Here is a 27,844-nt window from a genome sequence, read left to right on the forward strand (position 1 = left end):
ACAGTCCCATGTCAGAAACCATAGGCCCAGGGCCAGAAGGGAGTGGAGCGGGTGTTTAAGCTCATATTCCACTAAGAGTGACCAGAGAGCCAGAGAGCCAGTGACTTGAAAGGCCATGCAGACAACAGCAGTCCAGCTCAGGTCAGAGGCTACATTTTCTGGATCCTAGGCAAGATCCACTAGGGTTCGTTCAGTCAGCAGATCCATAGAGCCTCCTGGAATCCCTGGCATCTGTTGTTCTTCTTAGGTAATCTTTGAAAAAGTATGATGCTGTTGTATTTGGCTTCAGGGTGGCTTTATAAGGGGCAAATGGTGTCCAAGTTTCCCTCTGAAAAAATAAAAACCATTCCTTAGAGGGGAGAGTTACTTCCCTTCCTCCAAAATCTCCTCTCCTGGTCTGGCCAGACCCCAAGGTTGCATGGAATAGTTTGTGAGTCTCTCTTTCTCTTTCTTTCCCAGGTTATTCCTTTTTCAATGATGCTGAGGAGACCAAAAGCACCATCAAAGACTGTAAGTACAACATTCAAACCACCCAAAGCTGTGCCCAGGCTATTGCTGGTTACTTGGGTTTGATCCTGATTTAATAACCACACTAGAAGGTTGATGAACCAAAAGCAAGCCAAGACTTGGAAAAAGAGCAGAGAGAAATGGGTTAAAAGAGTATGACAGGGTAAGGGGGTCTGTGGGGCAATAACTCACAGCCATGGAGTCCCTGTCCTCCTCAGACTTCCCTGTCTATAAAATATCAGGACCCTTCGGTTGTGGTGAGTTTAAAAAGCAGTGGCATTTGTGCCTGGGAAAGGGCCCTGTAGGAGCCTGCAGTGAGAACACCACGGAGCCAGTGCCCATTAGCCATGGTGCCAATGGCCTTACCAGTCTTCTGGTTGCTGATATTTCAGAATAATCTGAGCCCATTGCTAAGTCACTGATAATTACAGGATGGCGGAGTAGAAGGTCTCAAATGGCCCACGATCCCAACAATTAGTTCATATCTGGAGATGGAGGCAGGGAAAGGAAACTTTGGGGCTTCTGTTTTTGAAATATTTGTATGTGTTCTTTGAGAATCCCATACGTGTATGTGATGTATTTTGATCATATCCACCCCTGTCCCCTCCCAACCTCATGTCTTTTCTTATCTAAAAAATAATACATGATTCCAGTTAGTGCCACTGATACATGCGCAGGGGTGTGGTGCCACCCACTGGAGGATGGGCAACCTACCAGCACATGCCACAGTGCAAATACTGAGGTCAGAGGATAACTTTTGGGAGGCAGTCCCTCCTTCCACGGAGGGTTTCAGGGATCAAATTCAGCTCATCAAGCTTGCACAGCTAGTACATGTCACCTTCAGAGCCATCTTGCTGGCTGGCCTAGGTCTAGGGTTGTTTTACTTTGTTTTTTGTTTTTCTCTTCCTAAAATCTCAGTCAACTGAGGATTTAGGTTCTTAGACTTCTGATTAATGAAGTTTGTTTGTTTATTGGTTTGGAGACATTAGCACATGAATAGCCCACTTCAGCTGTGAAATGGTTCCCCTCCACCCAACCCCAAGAACCCTAGCTGGTCTTATGGAAGAAAAGGTTCAAGGAGACAAAGACAAATGCAGGGTGTCTAAGGTCCTTTAAAAAAGAGCTAAAAGGCATGTCGCTGAGTTTTCCAAAGCAATAACCACTAGCTATATGGGCTTTTACATAAAATTAAATAATGTTAAAATTTAAGTCCTTGAGAACACTAAAACATGTGTTTTAAATGCACAGTCACCGCTGGCCAGTAGCCACCATATTGGATTGCTGGTGTTTCCTATCATGAAAAGTCCTTTTGGTCATTATCAGTGGAGAATGAGTCTGAATCTGAGAGCTGGACAAGGGCGGATTCATGAGTAGTGGAGTTTGGGTCTCATGCTGAGTGTGTTGGGAAGCTACTGGAGGGTTATAAGTTTTGAAACGGCAAAGGTCACAACCAGATTTGAAGATTTCTTAGACCTTGGTGTCTAGCTAGGACCACTACCTAGGATGGTGATGCTGGTGGCCCAAACCAGTAATGGAGCAGAAGTGAAGAAAAGCTTCTAAAATGAAGGTGGTGGGGGAAAGGCTTTGGGTAAGCATGCTTACCCAAAAGATAACCCCTCCACCAATGTTTGCTGCTTGAGGCTCTGATCCATGTGCCCCAACCCAAACAGGCCCACCTTCTAGACTGAGCCTAGACTTAAGGTCTTTGTAGAGACTACCCAAACAGCAGCCTCACAGTTCCACAGCCAGGACACTTCCTGAGGCCTAGCTCAGCTTTCCTGCAGCCCTTGGGACCACGCTTCCCCAAACTGGAACTCTGATGTAGAACTTGATGGGCACAGGGTAGGAAGAAGTCAGCAATCTGATAGCTTATACAGTAAGCCTGTCCATACGGCCACAGAGTCTGCGACCCAGGCAATGGTTCATGGCCCCAGAGAGCCTGGAAAATGAAACCAGAGATTGCTTTCCAATGCTGATGTGCCAACTAGAACCCACAAAGTAGCCAAAGAGGACAGTGTCCCATCCTGGAGGCTTTGCTAAAAATTGCTAGCTATCATTATTGGTTTTGGGTTTTTTTTTTTTTTTTTTTTTTTTAAAGATTTGTTTTATGTATGTGAGTACACTGCTGCTGTCTTCAGACACACCAGAAGAGGGCATCATTACAGATGGTTGTGAGCCACCATGTGGTTGCTGGGAATTGAACTCGGAACCTCTGGAAGAGCAGTCAGTGCTCTTAACCACTAAGCCATCTCTCAAGCCCTATCATTATGTTTTTAAAGCATTTAGCACTGTGCCAGAGTCAGGAATCCTAGATATATGAACTCACATGGACTCCCCATCTCCATTTGCATCTGAAGAAAAATGGGGTGCAGCAACTTTAGAGTATACACAGACCTGGGACTGATATGGACATACACACATGCATGCACACATGCATAGCAACTCCCAGGCCCTTCTATTTGTTCTTCTGCCCATTCAGTGGAGATCCAAGGGTCCTGAGACTTGTCTAGCTCCAAATCTAGCTTGACAGTGATCCATATCAGAGATCCATATCAGAGAATTCAACTTAGTTCCTACCAAAACCCCTGCAGGCCATGAAGCCATTGAAACTGGCCAAGCAGAAACAGTCCAGTCCTTGATAATTCTTTCTTCTCTCTCCACCTGTCCCCTCCTTCCTTCACTGCAGAAATGTCAGTAGAGACCACACCATACCCAAGGATAGAGCTTATGGTCTTGAGTTCATGGCTAACAAGTCCTGCTCTAGAGCCTTAGTATCTCTGTGGCATGCTAGTGCCAGGTTGGGATTTTTGAATGGACTAGGAGTGTCATGAGCAGCAAGGAGCTTAATTCTGAAACCCTGTCATCAGGCCTCTATCCTAGTTTCTAGAGAACACCTGATTATGATTTCATGATAATGAACTTAAAATTGATAATGATAATAAACTTAAAAATTTAAGTTTCTGGTATCAAGGACAACCAGGCCTGCCCAAACCTCAGAGACAGTAGTAGGGGTATGCCTCCCCTCATGCCACACCAGGTACCCCAGCTACATGGGTACAGTTGTTATAAGGCTGGTGTTTGCAGAGATGCAGAGTTCCTTCAAGGTACTGCAACAAACCAATAGCTCATCTTGGTGAAAAATTTAATCGGGCACATGCCTTGAGATTGGTAGTAATGACTCCATCTTCTCGGCCTCAGCCTCTGCCTCAACCAGTAGATTAAAAAGAGAGAGATTTGAAACCTCAACCCATGAGGCACTTCAAAGTCACCTGACCTGGAACAGTAGGAACAGAGTAACCTGACCAGGTAGACTATCTTCATCCCTCTTGTGTGATACATCTGCACTGTGCCCTCCTACCCTCATCACACCAAATAAACTCCACCTCGAGCACAAGGGACCACAGAAATGAAAAGCTTGCCCTTTCTCTGGCTTGTAGTCCAGTGAAGGCTCCTTATCTGCTCGTCATCAGTGACGCACCTAGGTTTATTGTTATGGCTCCACTTGCTTATTTCCCCCTGAAAGATTCAGTGACACGATGGGGAAGTCTAGAAATAGGGACAGACACATGGCACAAAAGAGCCAGTGATCACTGTTCAGATCATTTTCGCTAAGTGCTCACTTGGTGCCTACCAAATATCTCCTGAGAAGGACAGGACCTGGTTGTGAGTGTCAGCTCTGGGATGGGAACACTGTGCTCAAGTCCCAACTTCACACCTGTAAACAACAAAATTCTTGAACTCTCTGGGTTCCAAACGTCTCCTTAATAAAATGACCATAGCGTTAGCATCATCCCCAGTTGTTAAAGGACTATGATGTAGCCATATGAGGCCTTTGGTAAGCACTCAGCATTTAATAAAAGGCCCCATAAACATAAGCTTTAGTAGAGAAAAGCTAAAATGGGTTTTAAGGGAAGAAACACTGTGATTCAATAAACACATTGGTGCTTTTAGACCTCAAGGTGGGGGGCAGGGGAGGCTCTAGCACAGGACATGGGTGCTCTTAGATCTCAAAGGGAGGGGGGTTTTTGCCCAGGAGGTGGGCTCAGGGGAGGCTTCTGAAGAGGTTCTGTGGGAGTGAGAGTCTGCTGGGTAGATGTGGTGGATGAGGAAAGTACAAATATTCTCAGGCAGAGGAAAGTCACACTGACCCTACTGAAACCAACTAACCTGAAATGAGAGAAAGTCGGGGAGCAGAAAGAAATAAGGTTAGAGGGCTGGGTGGGGTCTACTTTATGAAAGGCCTGCTTAATGTGACAGCCTTCATCCTGGTGACACTGCAAGATGCTCACTTGGGGAGTGGCATAGAACACAGACCTGGGCGAGAGTGTACACAGGACACCCTTTCCTCCCAAGATCACATGTGTATCCTTTGTCCCATTAGTACATATTCTAGACTATATAGTCAGCATGATTAGTGTAGTGTAGTAGCTGAGAATAACAGTTATTTAATACCTGCTGTATGCCTGGCAGTAGGCTAGGTGCTGAGGGAATGCATAGGTAAAGGCAAATCCCGCCCTCTAGTGGACACAGACGGCAAACCACACAAATCAATGTAGGTGCTCAAAAGCAATAAAGACAGGGAAGTAAATGTGAAATCCTGAATAGAGGCCCAAAGGCATGTATGTGTGATTACAATCTTCATACTGGGGGAAGGCCACCCCTGGAAGGTGAATCTTAGCCCTGTCTGAGATGAAGATGTGAAGACCCAGATAGTCAGGGAAAGGGCAAAGAGCGACGGTAAATGTCCCACGCTGTAATGTCACCTTGAGAAAGAGCCCATGTAGCTGAAGCAATGTGATCCCAGAACTGGAAGAATAGACAAAGATTTAACACAATGAGGCAGGAAATAGGTCTGGTTCTAAAGTTCTCTTAAAAATTCATATACTTTGGGACAATGCATGTGTGGGTATCTCAGATTATCAATTAAAGCACAATAATATGTAATCCAATTTAAAATTGAGTTAACTTTCTCACTTCCTTCCTGAATTCTCATCTCCTTGTTTTGACTGTGTCCCTTCCAATCTGTTCTCCACACAGTCACAAGAGGGATCTTGTGTCATTGAGAGAGGATTGTAGCTCAGTTAAATAGTTTGTGTAACATGAGTGAAGCCTTGGGTTCCACCCCAGCACGCCATAAACTGAAAAAGGCAGTACACGCCTGTATTCCCAGCACTTAGTGAAGAGGTGAAGGCAGGAGAGTCAGAGTTCAGGGTCATCCCAAACTACAGTGAGTCCAACATCGGTGTGTGCTATCTAAAACCCTGTCTCAAAAGAAGGCAGGGAGTGGGGATCTCGGATTTCACTTTAATATAAAATCTCAAATCACCACCCAGCCTCCAAAAGCAAGGCCTGCCGCTGTCTGCAACTTCCATGAGTGCAGTAGTGCCTCTCACCGTCTCAACCACAGGGCATGCAAGCTCCCTAGGTTGTCTATGATGGAAAGCACTTTGTGGCCACTGCCCCTTCCACCTAAAACCCTGCGCCTCTTCCTCCTCCTCTTCCTCTTCCTTCCTCTCTTCTCCCTCCTCCCCTCTGCTCCTTTCTCCCTCTTTTCCCTCCTCCTTCTCCCCATTTCCCTCCTCCCCTCCTCTCCCTCCTTTCCTTCTCCTCCTCCATCTTGTCTTCCTCCTCCCACTGGTTCATAATATACCTGCCTCCTCCTGTGAGATCCTCCCTCAGAAAGAAGCCACTTCCTTACCTCATTCTCTATACAGTGCCATGTATTGATCACATTTGAAGCAATGGGTGATTTTTCTGTTTCACCTGGGGTTCACCTGGTCACATGAGCAGGGACCGTGCCTGTGTCTTTTCTCTTGAATTCAGCAGGAGCCCAGTATGCACTTAAGGCAGGTCCCAGGACTGAGCACATGCCATCCCCCATCTCCTAACCACCCTAAAGAGCCTCCTCCCACAAAGGCTGGCAGTTAACTTCTGTTCTTTGGGGTGCAGCTTGAGGCTCCTCCACAACCATGGGTTCTTCTGTTTCAGATGCTGATTCCGGTTGCTTGAAAACAAGTGGCATCAAGAGTCAAGACTGTCACAGCCGAACAAGTAAGGGCCGAGCCACCATTTTCCATCCCAGGGGCAGTTCACCTTTGAAACTAAGCATTTGAGTGGGATCAGTCCCTTTCCCGGGGAGGTGGTGGAGATGTTTGTTTTCATACATGTGATCAAAAATCATGACTTTCACTTGGATATAGAATTTTAGGAATTAAAGAAATGTTCTGTCTGTGTTCTATTACTGAAAGAGGGTTTTGGTTTTTCTGAGCCTTCTCACTGAAGTGTCCAGGGCAAGCGGAGAAAGGGAACAGAATGTGGGGAATTGAGCAGTCCAGGAGCCCTTCCCAGCTCTGAGATGTGTCAGGGCAGAACCTGGCCACTTACCTTTAGCAGTATAACACAGCACTTCATTATATCTTTGACACCTACAGCCACTAAATAGAGTCTGGCATTTCCAGAGCCAGGAAACCAGGGAGTCATAGCCCAGATCAGCCTTATCCATGCCCTAAAGGCATAAGAAAAATACCAGCTCCCCATGATAAATGAACTACAGGATAACCATCTTAACGCAACCCTCCTGCCCATCAGCAAGGAGTGAGCTCGTGAGGAGCCATGGGGCCAGTTGGGTAAATTGGATGTCTCTGCATGGAGATTTTACTAGTAGTTTGTCAGAAAACAGACAGGTCCCAGCTTTGGTAAGTCTCCAGCCCAGCCACAATTCTCACAGATTAATTAGTTAGCTCATTCTCTCTCTCTCTCTCTCTCTCTCTCTCTCTCTCTATATATATATATATATATATATATATATATATATATATATATATGCATATGCATGTATATGCACATACATCCTTCCCTCCCTCCCCACTGTCTTTTTTTAACAGCTCTCATTTCTTTAAGATTATAATTATATCATTTCTCCCTTCCCTTTCCTCTCTCCAAACCCTCCCATACACTCCTCCCAATTCTTCTTCAAATTCATGCTCTCTTTTCACTGATAGGTATTGCATTTACATATATATATAGATATAGATATAGATATTGATATTAGTTTATATCTAGGAATATATATATATATATATATATATATATATATATATTCTTAAATAAAAACTGTTCAGTTCATACAATGTTACTTGTATGTATGTTTTCAGGCCTGACCACCTGGCACTGGACAATCAATTGGTGTGCTCTTCCCTGGAAAGGGACACCTCTCCCACTCCCAGCATTCCTCAGTTGCCTGTAGTTCTTTGTGCAGAACTGAAGCCTCATGGGCTTTTTCATGTCCCGTTTGGCCTGTTCATTGGTGTCTTCTTTGTTCAGCCCGTGACTAGGCAATCATGTCCAGTGAAACTTTATGGGTATTGATTGCTTCTGATGGGTGTTACTAGGAGACAGTCTCTCTTTAAAAAAAAAAAGACAGTTTAAGTGGAAGCTAATTTTATTCTGCTTCTTCCCCAAAGGCCTCCAAAGTTCTCACCTGTGGGAATTTGTCAGAGACTTGCTTCTGTCTCCTGAAGAAAACTGTGGCATCCTGGAATGGGAAGACAGGGAGCAGGGCATTTTCCGAGTGGTTAAGTCAGAAGCCCTGGCAAAGATGTGGGGACAAAGGAAGAAGAATGACAGGATGACGTATGAGAAGTTGAGCCGAGCCCTGAGGTAAGTGAGCAGCATCAGATGCCGTGAAGACAAGTTATAGAAAATAGTTGGCCGGAGAAAACACTCTTTTCACAGCTTCCCCTCCCCCACTTTACATGAAAGGGTCAGGAGCTAAACTTCTTCTCAGTGTCAGATGGGATTATGGGTTGTAAAGTGACCCACCGTCCTTTTTGGCCTTGGCAGCATTCCCGGGGGGGGGGGGGGGGATCACCCTGAACCCAAGCTGTAGTCACACAAGCACATAAACGCATGCTGCACTGACTGTGGAGAGGTTCAATCTGTAAAGTGTCTGGGAAGGGTTTAAGTGTAAGTTGATAACGGGTGTGAAAATACAGGGGTAAGTAAAGCCCAACCTGTCACCTGAGATGGCAAGAAGTGTTTATATGCTGTTCTTTTCTCGTGGTGCAAACCTTCCCTGGTTTTCTCTCTTTCACAGATACTACTATAAAACTGGAATTTTGGAGCGGGTTGACCGGAGGTTAGTGTACAAATTTGGAAAAAACGCACATGGGTGGCAGGAAGAGAAACTCTGATCTACACCGGACGCCAGGCTCACTTGATGGATTTCTGTTGTTTGAAACAATCAGATCAAACTAGACATTTGAAAGTCTTCCTCCTCCTCTTCTTCCTCTTCCTCCTCCTCCCCTTCCCCCTCCTCCCCCTCCTCCCCCTCCTCCTCTTCAAAACCTACAACCACACTGATAAAATTTCTGCATGTCTCAGCTTACATTTGAATTCAGTTGTTGTCTATTGGGGCGACGGCATCAGCCCTTAAGCAATCGGCTTCATCCCAAGGGGGAGGAAGGGATGGTCTTGTGGCTTGGTGTGACATTGTTTCCTTAATGAAGTATTTGGAGCCAAGGTAGCCAGTGTTATGGGTGCTGTTTCAAAAGAGGGCCCTGTTGCCCCATTAAGGACACATGGTCCTCCCATTCCAGAGGTTCCGAGTGGTCAACTGAGGCAGCTCACCTGTGGTTAGTTTTTAGGAGCGGGTGAGATGTAAGGCTTCCTTACGTTAGATTTGAAGTTATCACAGTTATATTCCATAGAAAAAATTTTAATAAAGAAAAAAAAGCCACTGAACTGGGACCTAATTGGATATAGCCTATGTTAAGAATAAGTTTTTTTTAACCAGATCACCATTTTTGACCACTTAGCCACAACCACTTGATCCACGGCCAATCCTTCTGAACTTTAACACACTTGCAATTAGTCACACTGGGAATTGCTACCGAGATTGCTGCTCCCTTCTCCTCACTGGTGGCTAGTGTCAGGTCTACAGTGACCTAGTCAACAGACATGTGCATTGATTTCTAAATCACTGCTGTGCCTATGATTCAAACTGTCAACGTGTTCAAATCAGAATTTATTGATTCTCTCTGAGGCTAAGAAGTTAAACCTTTACAGAGCAGAGAACACCCGACCAAGCCATGATAGCTGGATGCATTGTCAGTCTCGCTTCAATGCTGACCTGATGAATACCCAAACTCTCCAACATGTTCTCTTCACACAGATAAGAACAGTGAATTTACATCAATAAATGTTCATGGGTTAAAGTGTCTGCACTGACTCATGTGCCGTTGGCATGCAAGGTGTTACTGCCCTGCAACATGGTAGAGTGCCCTGACCCCTAACTTCCCCAGGGCTGGGACTGTCTAGTGACAGGCACTGAATAACAATGCAGGCTGAAGACCTCCATGTTTAGAGTTTAACCTCAAAAGTAACTTGTTTTTTTTTAAAAATGTGAATTACTGTAAAATAATCTATTTTTGGATTCATGTGTTTTCCAGGTGGATATAGTTTATGAACAATGTGAATAAAATATTTAACATGTTCAAATGTCTGTGTGTTGTTCAATTCAGCAACCTGGGAACATTTGATGGTTCATTTTCTAGAAGCTTCCTCACCAACACAAGGCAGCTCATCAGACAACACGGAGACCAAGATAACCCCTCTGCTGCCTATAAAACTTTCATTTTACAAAACCATCAAGGCAGCCATGTTGTCCATTCTCAGGATGCCCATGATAAACCATCAAAGTTGGAGGCTTTGCACAGTGCAAAGTTGGATCAGTGCACAGTGAGTCCTGACAAGGCTGGGGACCAGAAGCCAGAAGTCAGGTCCCCTCCACAGCCACACAGAATCCATAGGCTCTAGGAACAGAGCCACAGTAGAAGTAACTTTTATTAATCATCTGATTAATTACAATTAATGTAATTGTCATCTTGGAAGATTACTGCTGTATAAGCTCACCTGGTCTAGTTTTTTTCTGAACTCTGGCCGGCTGATTCAACTCAGCTGTTCTGGCCCAAACTCCTCACCAAACTGACTGATTCAATCTGGCTTCTCTCAGTCTCTCACTGAATGGCTCTGCTTGGCTTCAAACTAACTCTAGCAATCTGTTCTAATCTTCTGGCCTCTTCTCATTCTCTGGCTTCAATGCCTCTGCTGACCTGCACTGAACTTCATGGACTCACAAACAAACTCAACTCCACTGCACTGCATTCATGGCACTGAGTCTCAACTCACTGAACTCAGCTGCCTGACTTCCAGCTCCTTAACGCTGAACTGCACTGAACCGAACTTGAACGCAGAGGTCCCCTAAGTGCTGGGATTAAAGGCATGTGCTGCCACACCTGGAACTAAGCTTTTCTTTACCTGAAACATGTCTGTCCCAGGCTGGTCTTCAAAGAGATCTGCTTACTTCTGTCTCCTGGGATTAAAAGTGTTTCTGTATTCCAGCTAGGGTAGCCATGTTGCTGGGTTAAAATTCCTCTCCAAGTTCCCATCATTTTTGTAGCTCCTGGTGACTACCTTGGCCAGAGGCTGCAGAGGCCTAGGCCCCAGTCTTCTGCAGAGCCTGCTCCCTCTCTCCTCTGCTCTCTTCAGTATCACCTGGAGTGCCCCCCTGGATTATCAGATGCCCACCTTGCAATCCTTAACCTAAAGATGTCTGCAAAAACTCTTGGCCAGGGCTGGAGAGATGGCTCAGTAGTTGGGAGTGAGCACTGACTGCTCTTCCAGAGATCCTGAGTTCAATTCCCAGCAACCACATGGTGGCACACAACCATCTGTAATGGGATCCTATGCCCTCTTCTGATGTGTCTAAAGACAGCTACCGTGTACTCATCTATATATACCATAAATAAATATATATTTAAAAAAAACACTCTTTGCCAAATAAGGGCACACTTGCAGTTTCCAGGATGTGCATTTTGGGGTTCCAGGTGTTCTATGTAAAAAATGTAGCCCAGGTTAGATTTCATCCAAGGACAGAAAAGAGATCAACTAAGGCTATTCTGTGTAAACAATGCCAACAAGAAATAAGAAAAGATCAAAATGCCAGACAGTGACAAATTTCCTTAATCAATAGAATAAGAGAAATCGTACTTCCACTAGTAAGGATCTGCAGTGTAGCTTCCCACAGCAAGCTGTGCGAACATGTGGGGCCTTCCATTTGTTTAAAATTCCTCTAGAAGCATTTTAAAATCCGCTCATATGAATGAACCTTTCTCGTCTTTCTGGAGGCTTTTCACGTTTTGTCTCTCTTACCCTGTGATCATTTCATGAACTGAGAAGCCAAGAAACAGCTAAACTGGTAAAACTTATTTTTAGACCAGTACAACGGCTGTGTGGGTAAAGGCACTTGCCACAAGCCCGAAAACCGAGGCCAATCACTGGGTCCCATGTGGCGGAAAGAGGAGGGGACAAACAGTGAGAAGGCTTAATCAGCTTAATCGAGGGATGGAAGGTCCCAGGGGTGTAGAGTCAGGGGCGGGGTCCTCCACTGGAGTGCAGCAAATGCTCCTCCTCACGCCATGCCTTCTGCCTCAGCCAGAGAACTGCAGTGGACACAGTGTGAAGGCTTGAAAAACACTCCACAACCAAGATGACACTCTTGACTCTACCACCACTACGGGTCTCAGGAGGGTAGAGACACATGACATAGCTGTACTAGCCAAACTGTCCCCAGCTAACAACCATCCTGGATCAGGCCAACCGCACCCAGGGCCGACACACCACAACTGTTATTTGAAACCGCTGGACTATCCCGCGGCCATGACTGTATGTCTAGGCATTGATACATACTGACATATATACTGCCTCCCACCCACATCCTCCTAAGGTATTCAACTCTGCAGCTCTTAGGGTGGCACCTCAGTGCTCCATAACTAGACAGGAAATAAAACCTAACGAGAAGTGAACCTCCCCAGTGTCTCTGTCTCTGAAAGTCACAAGACGTTTCCACAGAAAAACTGAAGGTACTTCATAGAGTTAGCCCAGCAGTTCTCGACCTGTGGGTTGTAACCATTGGAGAACATGTATTTCTGACTGTCTTAGGAACTCCCAACCATAAATTTATTTTTGTTGCTACCTCATAACAGTAATTTTGCTACTGAGCTGTGTCTCTCTTCCTAAGGCTGTCAAACATATGAACTGTCTGATGGGCGTAACCCACAGGCTGAGAACCACTGTGTTAGACAAAGAGAACACGCTGGAACACGTGGTTGTTAACTACCAGCTTATGTTAGAAAATAAAACCTAATAAGGCAGAACTGTAGCTCCTAACTCCCCGACGCTTATGTATAACCCATACACAAATAACCTCCCTCTCTACTGGCATACAGCAGTCATTTTTTAGAGTTTATCTTACAGACTTAATATACAGAGAACCATATACAGAAAGCTCCTGCTCCAAAAGGAGTTGGGTATAAACGGGTAGACCCGCTTTCTGTGTCTGCAGGCAGACCAGTTTCAAGTCTGCTCAGATACAGGGGAAGTGGCAGTAAAGACACAGTTTGTGTCTATCAGCCAGGGACCTCGGAGTCCTCTGAAGATACAGGCAGTTGTGTACCTGGCACGACGCAGGCACTGGGTACCAAACTCAGGTCCCCTGTGAGAGCAGTACAAGTTGTTAACTTCTGAGCACTCGCTCCAGTCCCGAGGCGGCTTAAGCCTCCGGAAAAGTAATGAGTAAAGGACATAAGAACTTTGAAAGTCAGGACACTGGCTGTTGTCCCAGTGTGCCAGAGGCCAATCAACGACAGAAGGGCATGTCTTCTGGCCAGGGCACTTTCATTGTTACAGCAGACAAAGCTCGAGTTCTCTGCTGGCACATCCCACATTATACAGAAATGAAAGAAATCAAACATTGCCCTTCCATGTAGATCATTTTATTGTAAAAATGTAAGCAAGTACAAATCACCCTATGTGAAATCACTGTGTATTAGCATAAACATAATTTCAAGTGGAAAAAAAAATCTGACCAACTGCACAGCACAGGAATAAACATTACGTTTCAACAGTGCTAAAGGTATTTTTGGAAGACATGATACAAGTATGGTTTTGCTTATAAGGACCTTAGAAAAATAAAAAAAATTCCAAGTGGGCCATCTTCATCATCCTTTCGTGTGTCTGTGTGTCTGTGTGTGTGTGTTATGTGTGTGTGTGTGTGTGGTGTGTGTGTGTGTGTGTGGTGTGTGTGTGCATGTGTGTATGTGTGTCTGTTATGTGTATGTGTGGTGTGTGTGTTATGTGTATGTGTGTGTATGGTATGTGTATATTGTATATATACCAGGCCATGAGGTTAACGGGAGACTATACCAATCTCAGCAAAATTTTATCTTATTGAATCAAATCATGTTTCTGGCTAGAAAACCTTTCTTGTAATCATTTCAAATGCAGTCATTTTAAATGAATAATCCAAACAAAAGTCCTAAGTAGATCCACGTTTCTGTTGAATGATTGCTAAACCCTAACCTTTAATTCCCACCTCGGGAAACAGCATCAAAAGCATGGTTATCGTTCACTCTAGAGCTCGGATTATCGTTTTAAAGTCGTCAGCGTGAGTCTGCGCTTCAGCAGGGGAGAATCCATCCAGCGGTGATTACAGGTGAGCCTTGGGCTCGTCTTCACGAGAGATCTCCTCAGTGGAGGCTGAGGCCAAGCACGTGTGTTTCACAGGTTAGCCTTTCCTTTGCAGCCATGTGAGAGCCGGCCTGTACGTAGGTGTGAATTGCGTTCTGTGTCATAGGAAGAGAACAGAAGACCAGTGAGTTAGGCACCTGGAATTTCTCTTAAAACAACTCAGAAATCCACTCACTGTGAACTATTTTGTGTTGTGTGGGGCTAAAATGAAGTGTATGTGTTGTGCCAGTAAGTTCCTGATAGCTCAAAGAAAATACCTAATAACTGCTGAACTGAGGGTAATGCCAGTGGAAACCAAGCTACATCTGATCCAGCCTAGGCTCCTCTACCAACCACACCACTCAGGGCTCACCTTAGGCTTCTCGGAGTTGTATTTGTCCAGAAGAGCCTGGATGCGGGCGCCATAGTCTGGGTGGACGGCAGTGAAATTCTTGACCTGGAGTCAAAAGGATGATACATATTAGCATCTCCTCACCCCTACGTGGACTGCCAGGGTCTTGTGCTTACTGGGCAGGGGGAGGAAGGACATTTCAACAGGTGAGATCCAGTTCTGGAGAAAGACCTGGGTGTCTAGTATAAATTCTTCAGTCTATGGGCTGAGCTGCCTCGGAGAAGCCACTTTATCTCTCTGAGCTTCCGTGTCCCCCTCTCTAAATGAGCAAGATGGTTCTACTTATGTGGTATCATAGAAACACATATGGTCTTTATCCTCCATCCCTGGCACATGGATGCTGAAGCCCGTGGAATTTACTGTCATCCGTGTACCATTGAGATGGTTCATGGGAAGCCTGGTAAGCTGCAGGACAGAGCTGGCACCAGACACAATAAGCATAGGATTTGAAGGTGAAACTTCCAAGGCCACCCTGAGCCTACAGATGGTGTCCAGTCACCTCATAGCTGATCACTTGGTCAGCCGTGTCTATGTAGGGAGAGTTCCAGGAAAGCCCTCGTATGATTGGATTCTCGGAGCCTCTCGGTAGGTGTTGGGAGGCTGGTACAGCTGAGAGGCATGACAACTGGTAGCCCCTCCCCCCACATCAAGCTCGTGTGTCTCATCCATTCGGTGAGTGCTGAGAGGCCCTTTATGATGAATAGATAATACTAGATAAGGTATTTTCCTGAGTTCTGTGATCCATCCTAGCAAATAACAAACTTGGCAGAGGATCCTGTGAACCCTGTGACAGTAGTCAGAACTTACATGTGCCAGCTATCTCGCTTGAAATCTAAAGTTGGAAGGGGTTCTTACAGGGTTGACTCCTAGATCTGTGGTGATGAAACAAGTTCCAGGGACTCCTGTCACTACTGAAAACTCAAGAACCTCTTACTGAGGGAGAATGGGCCAACCTCATAGGATGTTATGGGGAAACACCTGAACAACCCGCACCAGCTGCCAGTGAACAGCTGACCTCATGGTGGATACCCAACATGTCAGTAATCTGTGTGAAAGGACAGACTTGGCACTGCCTCAATTTAATATGATGCACAACACTGGCATACGCCAGGCAACCCCGTGAAAGGTGACCAGCCATTGGGTGAGCCCCAGCAAACAGTGAAAAGGAAGTGGGGCACCAGGAACAAACAGAAAGCCTTTAGAGTTTCAGCATATGTGAGGAATCTGCCAAGGATGAGAGCCTCAGTCCACGACTCACAGGCTGCATTACCTGCTCTCATCAGGACCAATAAATAAAACCTGCCTGGCCCATGCCCCAGAGCAGCCACCAGGCTCTTTGCTGGTTCATGACCCGGGCTCTGAAACATTCCAGGCAGTGGTCTTATGATCAGAGTAGCAGCAACTAACACACAGGAACAGAAAGGCTGCTCAGTTTATATTGAATGTACTTCTGCAACAAACCAAAAATCTAGAGAGGGCTTCCAGCAGCTCAATGAGCAGACGCATCCAGCGCCTTGACTCAGCCTGCTTTGGGGAATTCTAGAAAAGAGGCAAGCTTCTACTCTATCTGAAGACGAGCCACAGACTCATGACGATGAACACAGGCTTCAAACCACAAAACCGGAAACAATACCTGTCATCCTCTGAAAGTGTAAGGGAGACGAAAGCAGAGCCCCAGCTGGCCATCACACACTGAACTGACTGCAGCTGAATTACACAGCACACACAAGAATTCACCCTAAACTTAACTGAACTTCTATACACTGGAAAGACAGATAACAATGAGCATATGTATCACACCAGACAAAACACTGAGACAAGATGATCGGACTTTGACTGAGAATTGCTGCACTGCCTAAAAAGTCATCCTTAGCTCAGGTAAACTAGAAACTGCTTTTCCTAGCAAGGGTTCACCCATGGGGCTGCACTACCTCCATGTGCCAGCAAGTGTTGCCCTTTAGCTATCAAAGCCAGACTCACCGCTTTCTTCTGAATGAAAAGCTGTGCATCCTTCAGGTGGCCGGCAATATTCTCACACAGGCGTTTCCTCTCCTCCTCGTTCAACACCTTTGTATAGAATGTCCGCACCTGTTCAGCAAAAGAAGAGCAAAAAACAAAATAACCATTTTACCATGAATAAAACCCACCAAGAGTCTACATTTGAAATGCACAATTTTAAAAAAAATCACTGAAAAATTATAATGAAAAATGTCATCTGTGTTGAATTCATTTGTTTTGCATTCATTTGTTGGTAATAGCTTATAACTGGTTTTCTTCTCCGTGTGTCTGTGCAGGTATGCATGAGTGTATTGTGTACATGTGTGTACGTGTGTGTGTGTGTGTGTCCAATTTTCTCAGGATTGGTTGCTCCCACTCAGTGCCCACATGCTTCCAAGGGGCATGCTCAGTCTGGTGGGCAGTATCTCCAAAATGGCACCTTTTCCTGGTCCTCAGCACTGTGTCGAGACCAGCTGTCGCTTTCTGCAACCCAGAAAACCTACGACTTGAACTTTAACTCCTCGGGGGCATAACACCTTCACAAGAGGAAACGTCGGTCAAGCCTCCCACGGGACATACGCTTCTCGTATACCTCCGCTGGCTCCTGGTACTCGCTTTCATTAATAAAACGTGAAGACAACGTGTTCATCTGAACTGCAGTGCCTTTCACACTTACTATAGTCTGTCTGTGGAGGGAGGGAAGAGGCAGTCTACGATTTTTCTTGACATTTATTTATTTATTGTTTGTTTGTTTATTTATTTATTTAGCGTGCACACATGTTTATGTCATGGCACAAGTGTAGACATTAAAGGACAACTTGTGGGTATCATTTCTTTCTTCTATGAGGGTTCCAGAGATCAGACTCAGTTTGTCAGGCTCGGCTGCCAGTGCCTTTAACCACTGAGCCGTCTCATTGCTCAAAAAGTAATTTCTGGAAGCATTTCCAGTGGTTCACAGCAGCCAGCTTCTCACGGGAACTCACTGTCAAATTTTCAGGGATTCTGTAAGCAAGCTACCTGCACATACACAACTCTTTTTTTTTTTTTCTGCAACTTTTCTGAGCATTAAGCCCTTGCTTTGTTCTCCAAAACTTTTCTCTTTTGAAAAAAGATATATTTTCTTTTATGTATATGAATGTTTTGCCTGCCTGTATTAGAACATGCACCACATGTTTCCCTGGTACCCAGGGAGGTCAGACAAGGTGTCACATCCCATGAGATTGAAGCCTTAGATTGTTGTAAGCCACATACGGGTGGTGAACCCTAGTCCTCTGCAAGGACAAGTGCTCTCAACCACTGAGCCATCTCTCCAGTCCCTCTTCAAAACTTTTAATCTGTCTTTCCAATGTTCCTCATGAGAGGATAGGTCTGACATGAACAAGTCCTGTAAGCCAGAAGGCCACATGACTCACTTTTAAGGAAATAAACATGAAGCTTCTTAGGTATTGGTCACAGGACTTTTATTATTGCGCCACTTTGCTTTGAACGATAATACCAGGACCACGGCTGGTTATAGATATGAGTCCTACCTACATAACGATAAGAAAACCTCTCACTAAAATAAGGAAGGTCATAATAAAGCTCACATAGCAAACCTTGATGTACAAATGGCAGTCTGGTTTCTAAAAGACTTGTACGGGCTTACCTTGTACCTACCCTGACCTCATACAAGCAAACCCTCAACTGCCAAGGCTATCCTGCAATACATTTGGTGTCACCCATATCTCTAAAAATAATAACCTACTATAAAAGGCTTACCTAAATGTGCTTTATATCCCACAAAGAATACCATGAGCGCACACACACACATACACACACACACATCTTTCAAACAAAAACATTCTCAGTGAATCCACTTATGTATTTATAAATATTTCACCTGGAATCTACATTTTTAAACTGAGAAAATAGAAATAGGTTCTAGTTGAATTTAAATATCAACTTACAGACAGCTCCCACACAGGACTCCACAGCAACTACCTTCTCATTCTTTGGCTGGGTGTGGTGGAAGTTACACTGAGCACATCCCAGCCCACACACAGGCTCCCACAGCACCCACTGGAAAAGCCCCCAGGGCAGCCATACACACAAGGAAAGAGGGTGAGCACCTGACCCAGGGCAGTTCGCAGTAGGGTGATCTGAGGTCAATGATACAATCTGGGGTAGAGGTCATCGGATCCTCTCAACTATGACAGAAATAGAGTGAGAGGTGCTTAAATAGAGAAAAGCTGAGAAGAAAAACAGAAAAGAGAGTCAGCCAGGTGTGGGTGTGGCCAAGCAGCAGAAGTTGAGAGGCGGTGGGAAAAAAGTGGGGGACCGCAGTGGGAACAAGCAACCAGCAGCAGGAAGCGGAAGCAGACACCTGGAGAACAGCAGAGCCAGGTGCCCAGGGCCCTGAGTGGAACCCACACACTCTCGATGCCAGTTTTGTTCTGCATTTTCCAGGATTAGGATTCAAACCCAAGGCCCTGTCAGTGCAAGGAAAGCAAAGAACGGTTTTCCCAGCCCTCAAGGGCTATCTGGATCACCAGGTCTAGTCCCTGGAAACTGGGCTCTTCTGCCAGGATGCGTATGTCTTACTTGCCCATGTCTTAGGCTGCCAGGAGATCGTTTTTTCCCCAGCGTCACCCAACTTTATCGTTTCAATAAAGGCTGGGGGATCTGAGAGTGACTCCCCATATCTGAAATGGACAGAGCAGCTTGACAGCTCTTCGGCTCCAGCCAATAGAGAGACTGACTGCTGCTAGAGCTAAGTCTTCTTTGGACTCAATTCAAGATGCATTACACGCTTTGATGGTTTGTATATGCTCGCCCCAGGGAGTGGCACTATTAGAAGGTGTGGCCTTCTTGGCGTAGGTGTGTCACTGTGGGTGTGGCCTTTAAGACTCATCCCAGCTGCCTGGAAGCCAGTATTTTGCTATCGACCTTCAGATGGAGATGTAGAACTCCCAGCTCTGCCTCCACTATGCCTGCCTGGATACTGTCATGCTCCCACCTTGATGATAATGGACTGAACCTCTGAACCTGCAAGCCAGCTCCAATTAAATGTCATTTATAAGACTTGCCTTGGTCATGATGTCTGTTCACAGCAGTAAAACTCTAACAAAGACAGACACCTTAAAAAGTGGCCCGTAAGTCAGATGTGATAGCATGTGCCTTTAGACCCAGCACTTGAGAAAGAGAAGCAAGGAGGGCATATATGAGTTCCAGGCCAGCCTGGTCTATACAGGCCAGCAGAGCTATATAACGAGACTGAAGGGGCTCTGTAATGAGGTTCTGACAAGAAAAATAGCCAAGTGCCCACTGAGGAGCCAAGAAAGCCATTACCTGAGTGACATTGTCTTCATTAGCACTGTTGAAGCGCTTCACATCGACAGACACCGGGCACTGGACGTTGTGCTCCAGGGCCGAGCGCTGCTGCTCTGGTGCACTGAAGCTGTTGGGGTAGTAGTTGGGAGCACCACCTTTAAATAAAAAGAAGCAGAGACATTCTTAGAGAAATGACAAATGTCTGCAAGTCATCAATCTGGGAAAGAGCAGCCCCCCCCCCCCCCCCCGCAGTAATCAAACACACATACCTTAGGTACAGATGTAAACATACCCCATGCTGGGAAATGACTCTCTCTTCCCAGGTCTAACTACAGGCTCTGTCTACGTGCACATGTGGGCTGCCTCACTCTGGGCCTGAGTAAAGAGATCTCAAATCCACATCAAGGCTTCAAAGGTCCTTGTCTATAACACCTGGTGCTTAGCTGTACCAGGAAGTTTCTTCAAAGATTTGATGTGGTTGCCACTGAGACTAGGCCCAGAGACACTGTGGAGCTGACATTTTCATTTGGATGTAGGCTCCATCCAAACAGTGACTCAGTTGTACAGAGCAACCTAGGTCTGTTCCCTCATTCATAGACCTAACCTGAAGCCCTGAGATGTTCACAGCTGCTGGATGGTCAGGAAGCAGGGTGGCGAGAAGCCAGCATTTCTGTCTTTTTCCATGAGAAAACTTGACAAAACTCTTCCTCACACACCTTTAAGATTTTGGAACATCTCACCTTAGCGGATTCTAATGTCCCCTTGATTCTATTTTTACTTTCCCCATTTAGAAAGGTAAAAACAAAAACAAAATCTGTATTTGTAATATGTTAGCTTTCATTTATCTCAATTTATTGGACGAAATATTGGCAGATATAATTATACATCTTTCATGATTCTGAGATTAAAAAATAAAGCTTTCCTTTTTCTCCTCTTGGCATTTTTTATTAACTTTTATTTATTGTGTGTATGTGTGTGTATGCAGGTGTACTTATACCACAAAACATGAATGGACATCAGAGGACAACTTGTGGGAGTCAGCTCTCTCCCTCCATCCACCATGTGGGTCCCAGGGAGTAAACTCAGATCTTCTCGCTTGTAGCACATACCCTGAACCCTCTGAGCAATCTCACCAGCCCCTTGTTGTGGTGTATTTACTTCCCAGATGGCACAGCGCTTTGGCTCGTATCAACAGAAGCTTGACTATCAGAGCTCACACTGCCTGTACAGAACACTGCCTAGGAACACAAGAAGTGGCTTACAGGAAGCAGCCTGTCACTGGAATGCTTCGTGGCTCTCTGCCAGGACAGACTATGCACTGTGGATAATTAGGAGATGCCTCCTATCACAGTGATCAAGGCACCAGGAGTGTGTGCAGGGAGAAAAAAAATGGCCCTATACCATTCTGGCAATCAGTTACTCGGTTCAGAACGTAGCCTTGGGGCAGCTGCGTCACTATGACAAGCAAAGACTTTAACTGCTAACTACCACGACATTTCTTCACTAGGAATTCACCCTTTGAGAGGTTTTAAATTCTATTTTCAAATACATTCTGACCTTTACCCAAAAGTGGGGGTTGTCTTGGAGGTGCTGACAACTGGAAACAATTAAGCCCTTTCATGAGAATTTCCAGAGCACAGCCCAAACACGCTCTAAAATCAGAGAACTTCAACATCAACCCCAGAGCAACTTTCTCACAAGTGTGCCAGTGGGATGTAAACATGAAATAATTAACCATAAATGAAGTTCAAGATAAACAGGGACATCTGTGCCATGCACAGCTGCAATAACAAAAGGACCACAAAAGAAGGAAAAGAAATCAAAACCTAGAAGACTGAAAAGGCAGGATTCAGACACAGGGAGTATCTACTATGTCAGGCCCAGGCCTCTAGAGTCCTAAGGGAACAGAAATACTAGACCTACTCAGTGGAGTTTGGCAGAAAGCAAACACACTCAGTAAATACCGGGGAGGCCTGGGAGTAAGGACAGGACAGCCGAGCACAAAACGCCATATGCAAAACAGTTAAATGTGTAAAAATGGCCACTGGAAAAGCATGGCAAGAAATACAGAAAGATAAGACTGTCATGGCCTCTGGTGCTAGAACTGTCAAGCGGCTGTTTGTCTTCTACATTCCAAGTCACTTTTAGGGTACACATATTCTTTTTATTGGAGGCGTACCCTATAGTATATGATATGCTTGATTTTTGTACAGATAGCTATGGTTTCAAATAGACATCACTGGTCAAACTTGTGCAGAAATCTATTTCTGCAGCTATTACTTAAAGACAGGCTCCCAGCATGAGATTAAAAACTAAGATATCCATTAAACTGAAATATTAAAAGAAAACACATCAACCAAGCGCTCTGCTTGCCTAACCAGAATTAAGACCTGAGGCTCTCTGTGCATTGGTATCAAGAAGGTAATTAAGATGGGGAAGCCATGCACTTGACAAGTGAACCCACAAACACTCAAATGCAGGAGAAATGTCATCTTGGTAGATCTTATTCTTGGGCAGTGAACATGGAAGAGGAGGTGCCCTTGATTTTCTCTCTCTCTTCCTTCCCTTCCAAGTTCCAGTCAGAGCTGGTCCTCCAGAACCGCAGGCAGCAGCATGGCCTTTGTGGCTCTGTATTTTCAAGGTCTCAGTCCAGGTAAGAGTGACTTGAGGAACCGCATACCCTGTAGCTTAGGTTGGACACACTCAAAAGCAGCCATTGTGGAAGATCCTCCTTGTGGCCTTTCACTTCAGACAGATACCAAGGGCAATGTGAGGAGGGAACTCTCAGGGATGTGTGTAAAATGGACGGAAACCAGGAGAGACCACGGGAACCTCAAAACTTCCTGACTGAGATCTGAGTGGCCAGCAGCACCTATAGAGCATGCCACAGCACTCGGGGAGGTGGGGGGGGGGGGGTGTCTCACAGTTTGAGAACCACTGGCCTAGCGTCCTAGCCCACCCAGTCTCTCTGCCCTTACGAGGAAGGATTCAAATATATCCAGGCCTACCCTGGTTGTCATGCATGCACATGGGGCCATCACGCTGGTAGTTGGCCACTCGAGCACGGTAGGGACAGTTCACCGGTATCTGCAGATAGTTGGGTCCCAGGCGGTGGCGGTGAGTGTCTGGGTAGGCAAAGAGGCGGCCCTACAGTAATACACAATAGACATTGGGAATAGTCAGTTACGAAACAGGAAGGAAGCGATAAGGATCATTCTAAAATTCAAAGTACATGACTACAGCACAGCTCCGCCTAACTCTGCTGGGCGGGGTCAAGCCCTAAAGAAGCCATCATAATCAGCCTGCCATCCAAAAAACTGCTCAGTTCACATCTGTCCTGCACAATGATGTCCACAACCCCCAGGACACAGAATTGCCTTGGCATGGTATTTCACATTTCACCTCAAAAGAATCCTGACGTAATTCCCTGCTACCCCAGCCTCTACTCCAAGGGGAGAATTGAACTTTTGCTCTTAAAACAGCACCATTCTCCAAAGCCATCTGTGTGGAAATTGTTCAAAGGTATGCCTCCCACACTGTACGGTGGATTTGACACTGTATTATGAGACTTACTGACAAGCATGGACAGAAAGCTGTGGTTAGCATCAGTGGCCCTCCACAGCCACAGGTAATGAGTCTGAGGCTAGCCAGGATATGCAAATTATGCCTCATAGTTCCCAAGGCAGGATGAGAACCATCTTGACATTCCTTTTAGCAGGAAGCCTTCGGATTTGCTCTGCACTGGTCTCGCTATCCAGTCACTGAGCTCTTCTCATTATGCAAGGTTTTACTCTGAGAAATTCTTCTTCCACTGCCTGGATTATCTCCCTGACTCCTGGACAGCATTCTTATTCCTAACTATAGAAGGCAAAACAAAAACCATGGTCTATAAAAATGGAAAGGAGACCGTGAGAGGGGGAAAAAAAGAGATCGTAAGGGAGAACGGAAAAATAGAGGGAGTAATAGAGTAAATGTGACATAGAAGCTGAGGGGCTTTGAGGGGAGCAGTATAGAGAAGAAAGGGAAGATGGAGGGCAAAGGGAGAGGTGGGGGCAGAGGAAGAACATAAGGGAGGGAATGGGGAAAGGAGATAGATAGATAGATAGATAGATAGATAGATATAAATATAGATATAAACAAAAGTATAATAGCAATTTATATATATGTGTCTTAATGAAAACCCATTAATGTATCTGCTAACTTAAAATTGATTTAAATTTTAAAAATTGAACTACATTTTTAAAATGAGCATTAAAAAGTGAGAACTAAGCACCGAGGCAGAGAAGGCAAATTCAGCAAAACAAATCCCTCACACCGGCATGCTTGATGCAGACTAGGCCTACACTTGCTAACTAAGCCTTCCCCCCCACATCTAGGTAATGTTTAAATGTCTGATCGTGCAAGTGTGACTCAGCCCGAGCTGGCTGCCTCCACTAGCTCCAGAAACTGTGCCCAGCACCAATGACAGACTAACTCCACTCAGGTGGAGCTGCTAGCACAGTGGTTCTCAACCTTCCTAATGCTGCGTTCCTTTAACACAGTTCCTTGCGCTGTGGTGACCCCCAACCATAAAATTACTCTTGTTGCTACTTTATAACTGTAATTTTGCTACTGTTATGAATCATAATGTAAGTATCTGTGCTTTCCCATGGTCTTAGGTGACCCCTGTGAGAGGGCCACTGGATCCCCAAAGGGGGTCAAGACCCACAGGTTGAGAACCATCCCTCTAGCACACCATTCTGGTTTGCTCACCTTAGAGTAAGCAGGGAACCCTAACCCTGTCAATGACTGGAGGCGGCACAGACAGGTCAGAGATGGGTGCAGTGAGCGCTCACACTGACAGTGACCTGCATGGAGGTCATGCCCTTTACACCACTGCTCTACCTGACCAAACAGTCCTTCCCCACTCAAACAACCAGTCCAACTTCTTTCCAGATCCCAGCAGATACATGACAAAGTATGGGAGCAAAGAAAGACCACACAGCCACAGGCCAGACAGTACAGTCTCTGTTTCCTGCATTCCACTGTCCGCCCATTCCATGATGCTCTCTGGCTTGCCGTTTTGGATGAAGTTTGAAGTTTTATTAATATGATCTTGTTTAAATGTAAACAAAGATGCTACCAACATCAACACAGGAAAGGCCACTTCCCAGCTTCAGGGTTCATTCTCTTCAGAAGTAATTAGTCTTCTTAACTAGCTCTCTGCTAGTTAAGCACTCAGACAACCTCTGGTCACTGAACAGCTAAAGGAACACAACAGTCCTTCCCCAACTGCATGGCTCCTCACAAGCACCACAGAATTAGAGTATATGGCTAGATAACAGCGCTATGTCTGGCTTCCAGAATACACGTTCGCTGTGCCGCCTCACCCTGGGCCTGAGCGGAGTACTGCATTCCATTCTTCAGTGTTTGCTTTACAGTGTGTGCTTTGCTGACTGACCTACTTTTTTCTGACTCCAGGTGTCGCTGTGGTCCCAAAGAACACGGGTAAAATGGGCAGACTGTGGGTCACCTTTTGTTTTTATTTTTCAATCCATTTTCTCAATACCAGGATTCTGTAGTCTGAGCTCTGCTCCTGGCGATTTCATGCTCTGGTGCACCCTGCTAGCTCCACAATCACACAGTTCCGTTCCCTTGTGCCCACCCAGCAGGGAGGGCTGTGGCCAGGCTACAGAGCTAGACTTCCTCTATTCCCCAGTACCAAGCAAGCAGCTAACATGTCTGCTTTTAGCTGTATGCTACTCCAGTTCCCTTTCTGTCCCCAACTGCAGCTCCTTCCTTTGCCATTCTTCACTGAGAAGAATCGCTCTACTTGACAGCTCTCAGGCTGTGCTTCTTAAAGCTGAAGAATCCTTCTATCTTCCCAGAATGGACACTTGCACAATGTCCGACATTTAAGGGCTCCTCTAACACGGTCTTGGTGAGCATGTGCACACTCGATTCCTCTCATTCAGGACAGAGTGGTTACTACAGTTTAAATATTCCCAACGCAGAGCACCTCTGTGCCTGTCCTCGTACCCTCTACCATCTGTGTCACTGAAAATCTTGTTCTAGACCTTTGTCACTGGTCCCGTCTCACGTCTGTCACAGTACTCTCTGCTTTATACCATGGTTGTCCAGTGTTTCACAGAACCACACCTAGCAGGGTACTACTCAACTAGGGTAATGAAAATTGTCTTTCAAAAAAGTATCAGATGTCCCCAGTGTCACTGCAAAGGTAACACAGAGAACCTCAGCTTGGTCTCCAAGGAGCCTGACACCTGTCAGGAATCAGAACTTATGTAAACAGCAACCTTCAATCTCTGTGGTCTGATCTAAGGTCTGATCTTTAACCTCTGCTTGGTGTTCATAGTCCAAAAACACAGAAGACTGGTTAGCACAGCAATTATTAAGCCAATAATTTTCCTACTGATTTCTAGTCCAAAGTAAAATTTTTCCTCTTTGACCTCTTGGCACAGCACCCTAGAAAACGGTTTAAAGGGTGCTGAATGCCTAGTAAGATCACATGATTAAACTATTCCACTAATCACAAAGTTGGGTTAATAAAGATCACCCAGGGAGCTGTTTTCAGAGATGGAAAATATGCAAACATCACCTTGGAATAGGAAACAGGGAAGTTATGGTGTTGATGGTTCTAATAATTCATTATAGCCTTATAGGCTGAGCCAGCCATGTTATTTTTTTCTAAAATATGGAGTCATTGCTATTGTATCTTTCTTCCAAAATCAAGTGCTCACATCTTGAAATGTTAGAGACTTTATCATGGACGTGTTTTATAACTGGCATAACTAGAGAATGACCACCTAAGGGTGTCTCATCCAAGTGACTTCCCAGGAATTAAGCACCTCAATTAAAATTCAAATGAAAGTTCTAGCAATTCCTTATAAAAGATCATACTGAGTTATACACTGCGTGCCGTGCACATGTATGTGTGTGTACAAATGGACACCTGCCTCAGAACATGTCAACTCACTGGCTTACCTGGAGCATTTTGTCAGGGCTGGGCTCAATGCCAGGGGGCATGTTGCTTGGGTCAAAAGCCATCTGTTCAACTTCAGCAAAGTAATTAACGGGATTTCTGTTTAAGACCAGTTTGCCAACTGGTATAAGAGGGTAGTCCTTGTGAGGCCAAACCTGAAAACAATGCCATATTCATAATTACCAGATAGCCAGCTGGTGGATCTGAAAACACTGGCTTCCATATATAATCAAGCCAGTGAGAATAGTTCTTAATCCAATAGAAACATGATAAGAAGTTCATGTGATTGCTTTATCATTTTGTAATACTAAGTAAATATTGACACTGGTGCAGAAACAGAGTAAATTAGCTTTTCTAGCCGGCTCCTGTCACTGTGACTGAATGGCTATAATTTATATTATATTAATTATTATTATTAATTATTATTTTTAGTAGTAGTAGTAGTGGCAGCAGCAGGAGTAGCAGTATACAGGAAGATACTTACAAAACAATATGGCAGCTGCTGACTTACCTTGGTCAAATCAAATGGATTAAATGGGAAAGTTTCTGCCTCCTTAAAAGTCATGACCTGGATATAAAAAGTCCAGGATGGGTAATTGCCATTGGCGATGGCATTGAAAAGATCTCGAATGCCATAATCCGGATCTTCCTGGGCAAGTCTTCCTGCCTCTCCAACAGGCAAGTTTTTGATGCCCTGGTCGGTCTGCAGAGTGAAAGAAAGACTCAAATGAAGTTTAGAAAAGAGGTTACAAAACATAACCAGTACTTCACTGAAGGGTTCTAGGTAACACAGGCCATTTGGGTGAATGACATTTTCCTTAAATCATACTTCTACTGTTCAGAACCAACACTAATACATTTATTTACAGGAAACTATACTTATTTATACCAATTTTTTTTCAATGTCAAATGATTCCTCTTTCCCTTTATGTATTTTACATAATTTTGAATTTTTATACTATTACTTTTTAATCAGAAAAAATAATAAGATATTATAATTAATATCTTATTAATATAAATATAAATAATATCTTATCTTAATAAGATAAATTCTTATCCACTAAAATAAGCAA

At 44.9% G+C, this 27,844-nt stretch overlaps 2 protein-coding genes across 4 annotated transcripts in view; one reads left to right on the plus strand and one right to left on the minus strand.

The window, feature by feature from the left end:
- Elf5 (E74 like ETS transcription factor 5) overlaps positions 1-27,844 on the plus strand; it is a 332,927-nt gene that overhangs the window by 30,177 nt on the left and 274,906 nt on the right. For 2 of the 3 annotated variants that reach the window (XM_076929356.1, XM_034495281.2), the window contains exons 4-7: positions 460-510; positions 6,496-6,558; positions 7,971-8,166; positions 8,603-8,893. In XM_076929356.1, the coding sequence (XP_076785471.1) occupies positions 460-510; positions 6,496-6,558; positions 7,971-8,166; positions 8,603-8,699 (407 nt within the window). In that variant the 3' untranslated portion in view covers positions 8,700-8,893. Of the gene's footprint in view, positions 1-459; positions 511-6,495; positions 6,559-7,970; positions 8,167-8,602; positions 8,894-27,844 lie in introns of those variants that run through there. The other variant, XM_076929357.1, reaches the window with a different exon arrangement.
- Positions 13,319-27,844, minus strand: part of Cat (catalase) — a 33,729-nt gene continuing 19,203 nt past the window's right edge. The window contains exons 7-13 of the mRNA XM_034496291.2: positions 27,283-27,474; positions 26,774-26,926; positions 22,801-22,939; positions 19,811-19,947; positions 16,466-16,573; positions 14,447-14,530; positions 13,319-14,189 (exon numbers count right to left, since the gene is read on the minus strand). Coding sequence (XP_034352182.1) covers positions 14,094-14,189; positions 14,447-14,530; positions 16,466-16,573; positions 19,811-19,947; positions 22,801-22,939; positions 26,774-26,926; positions 27,283-27,474 — 909 coding nt within the window. The 3' untranslated portion in view covers positions 13,319-14,093. The remainder of the gene's footprint in view (positions 14,190-14,446; positions 14,531-16,465; positions 16,574-19,810; positions 19,948-22,800; positions 22,940-26,773; positions 26,927-27,282; positions 27,475-27,844) is intronic.

Source organism: Arvicanthis niloticus, chromosome 2, assembly GCF_011762505.2.
Source record: "Arvicanthis niloticus isolate mArvNil1 chromosome 2, mArvNil1.pat.X, whole genome shotgun sequence".
Lineage (NCBI taxonomy): Eukaryota > Metazoa > Chordata > Mammalia > Rodentia > Muridae > Arvicanthis > Arvicanthis niloticus.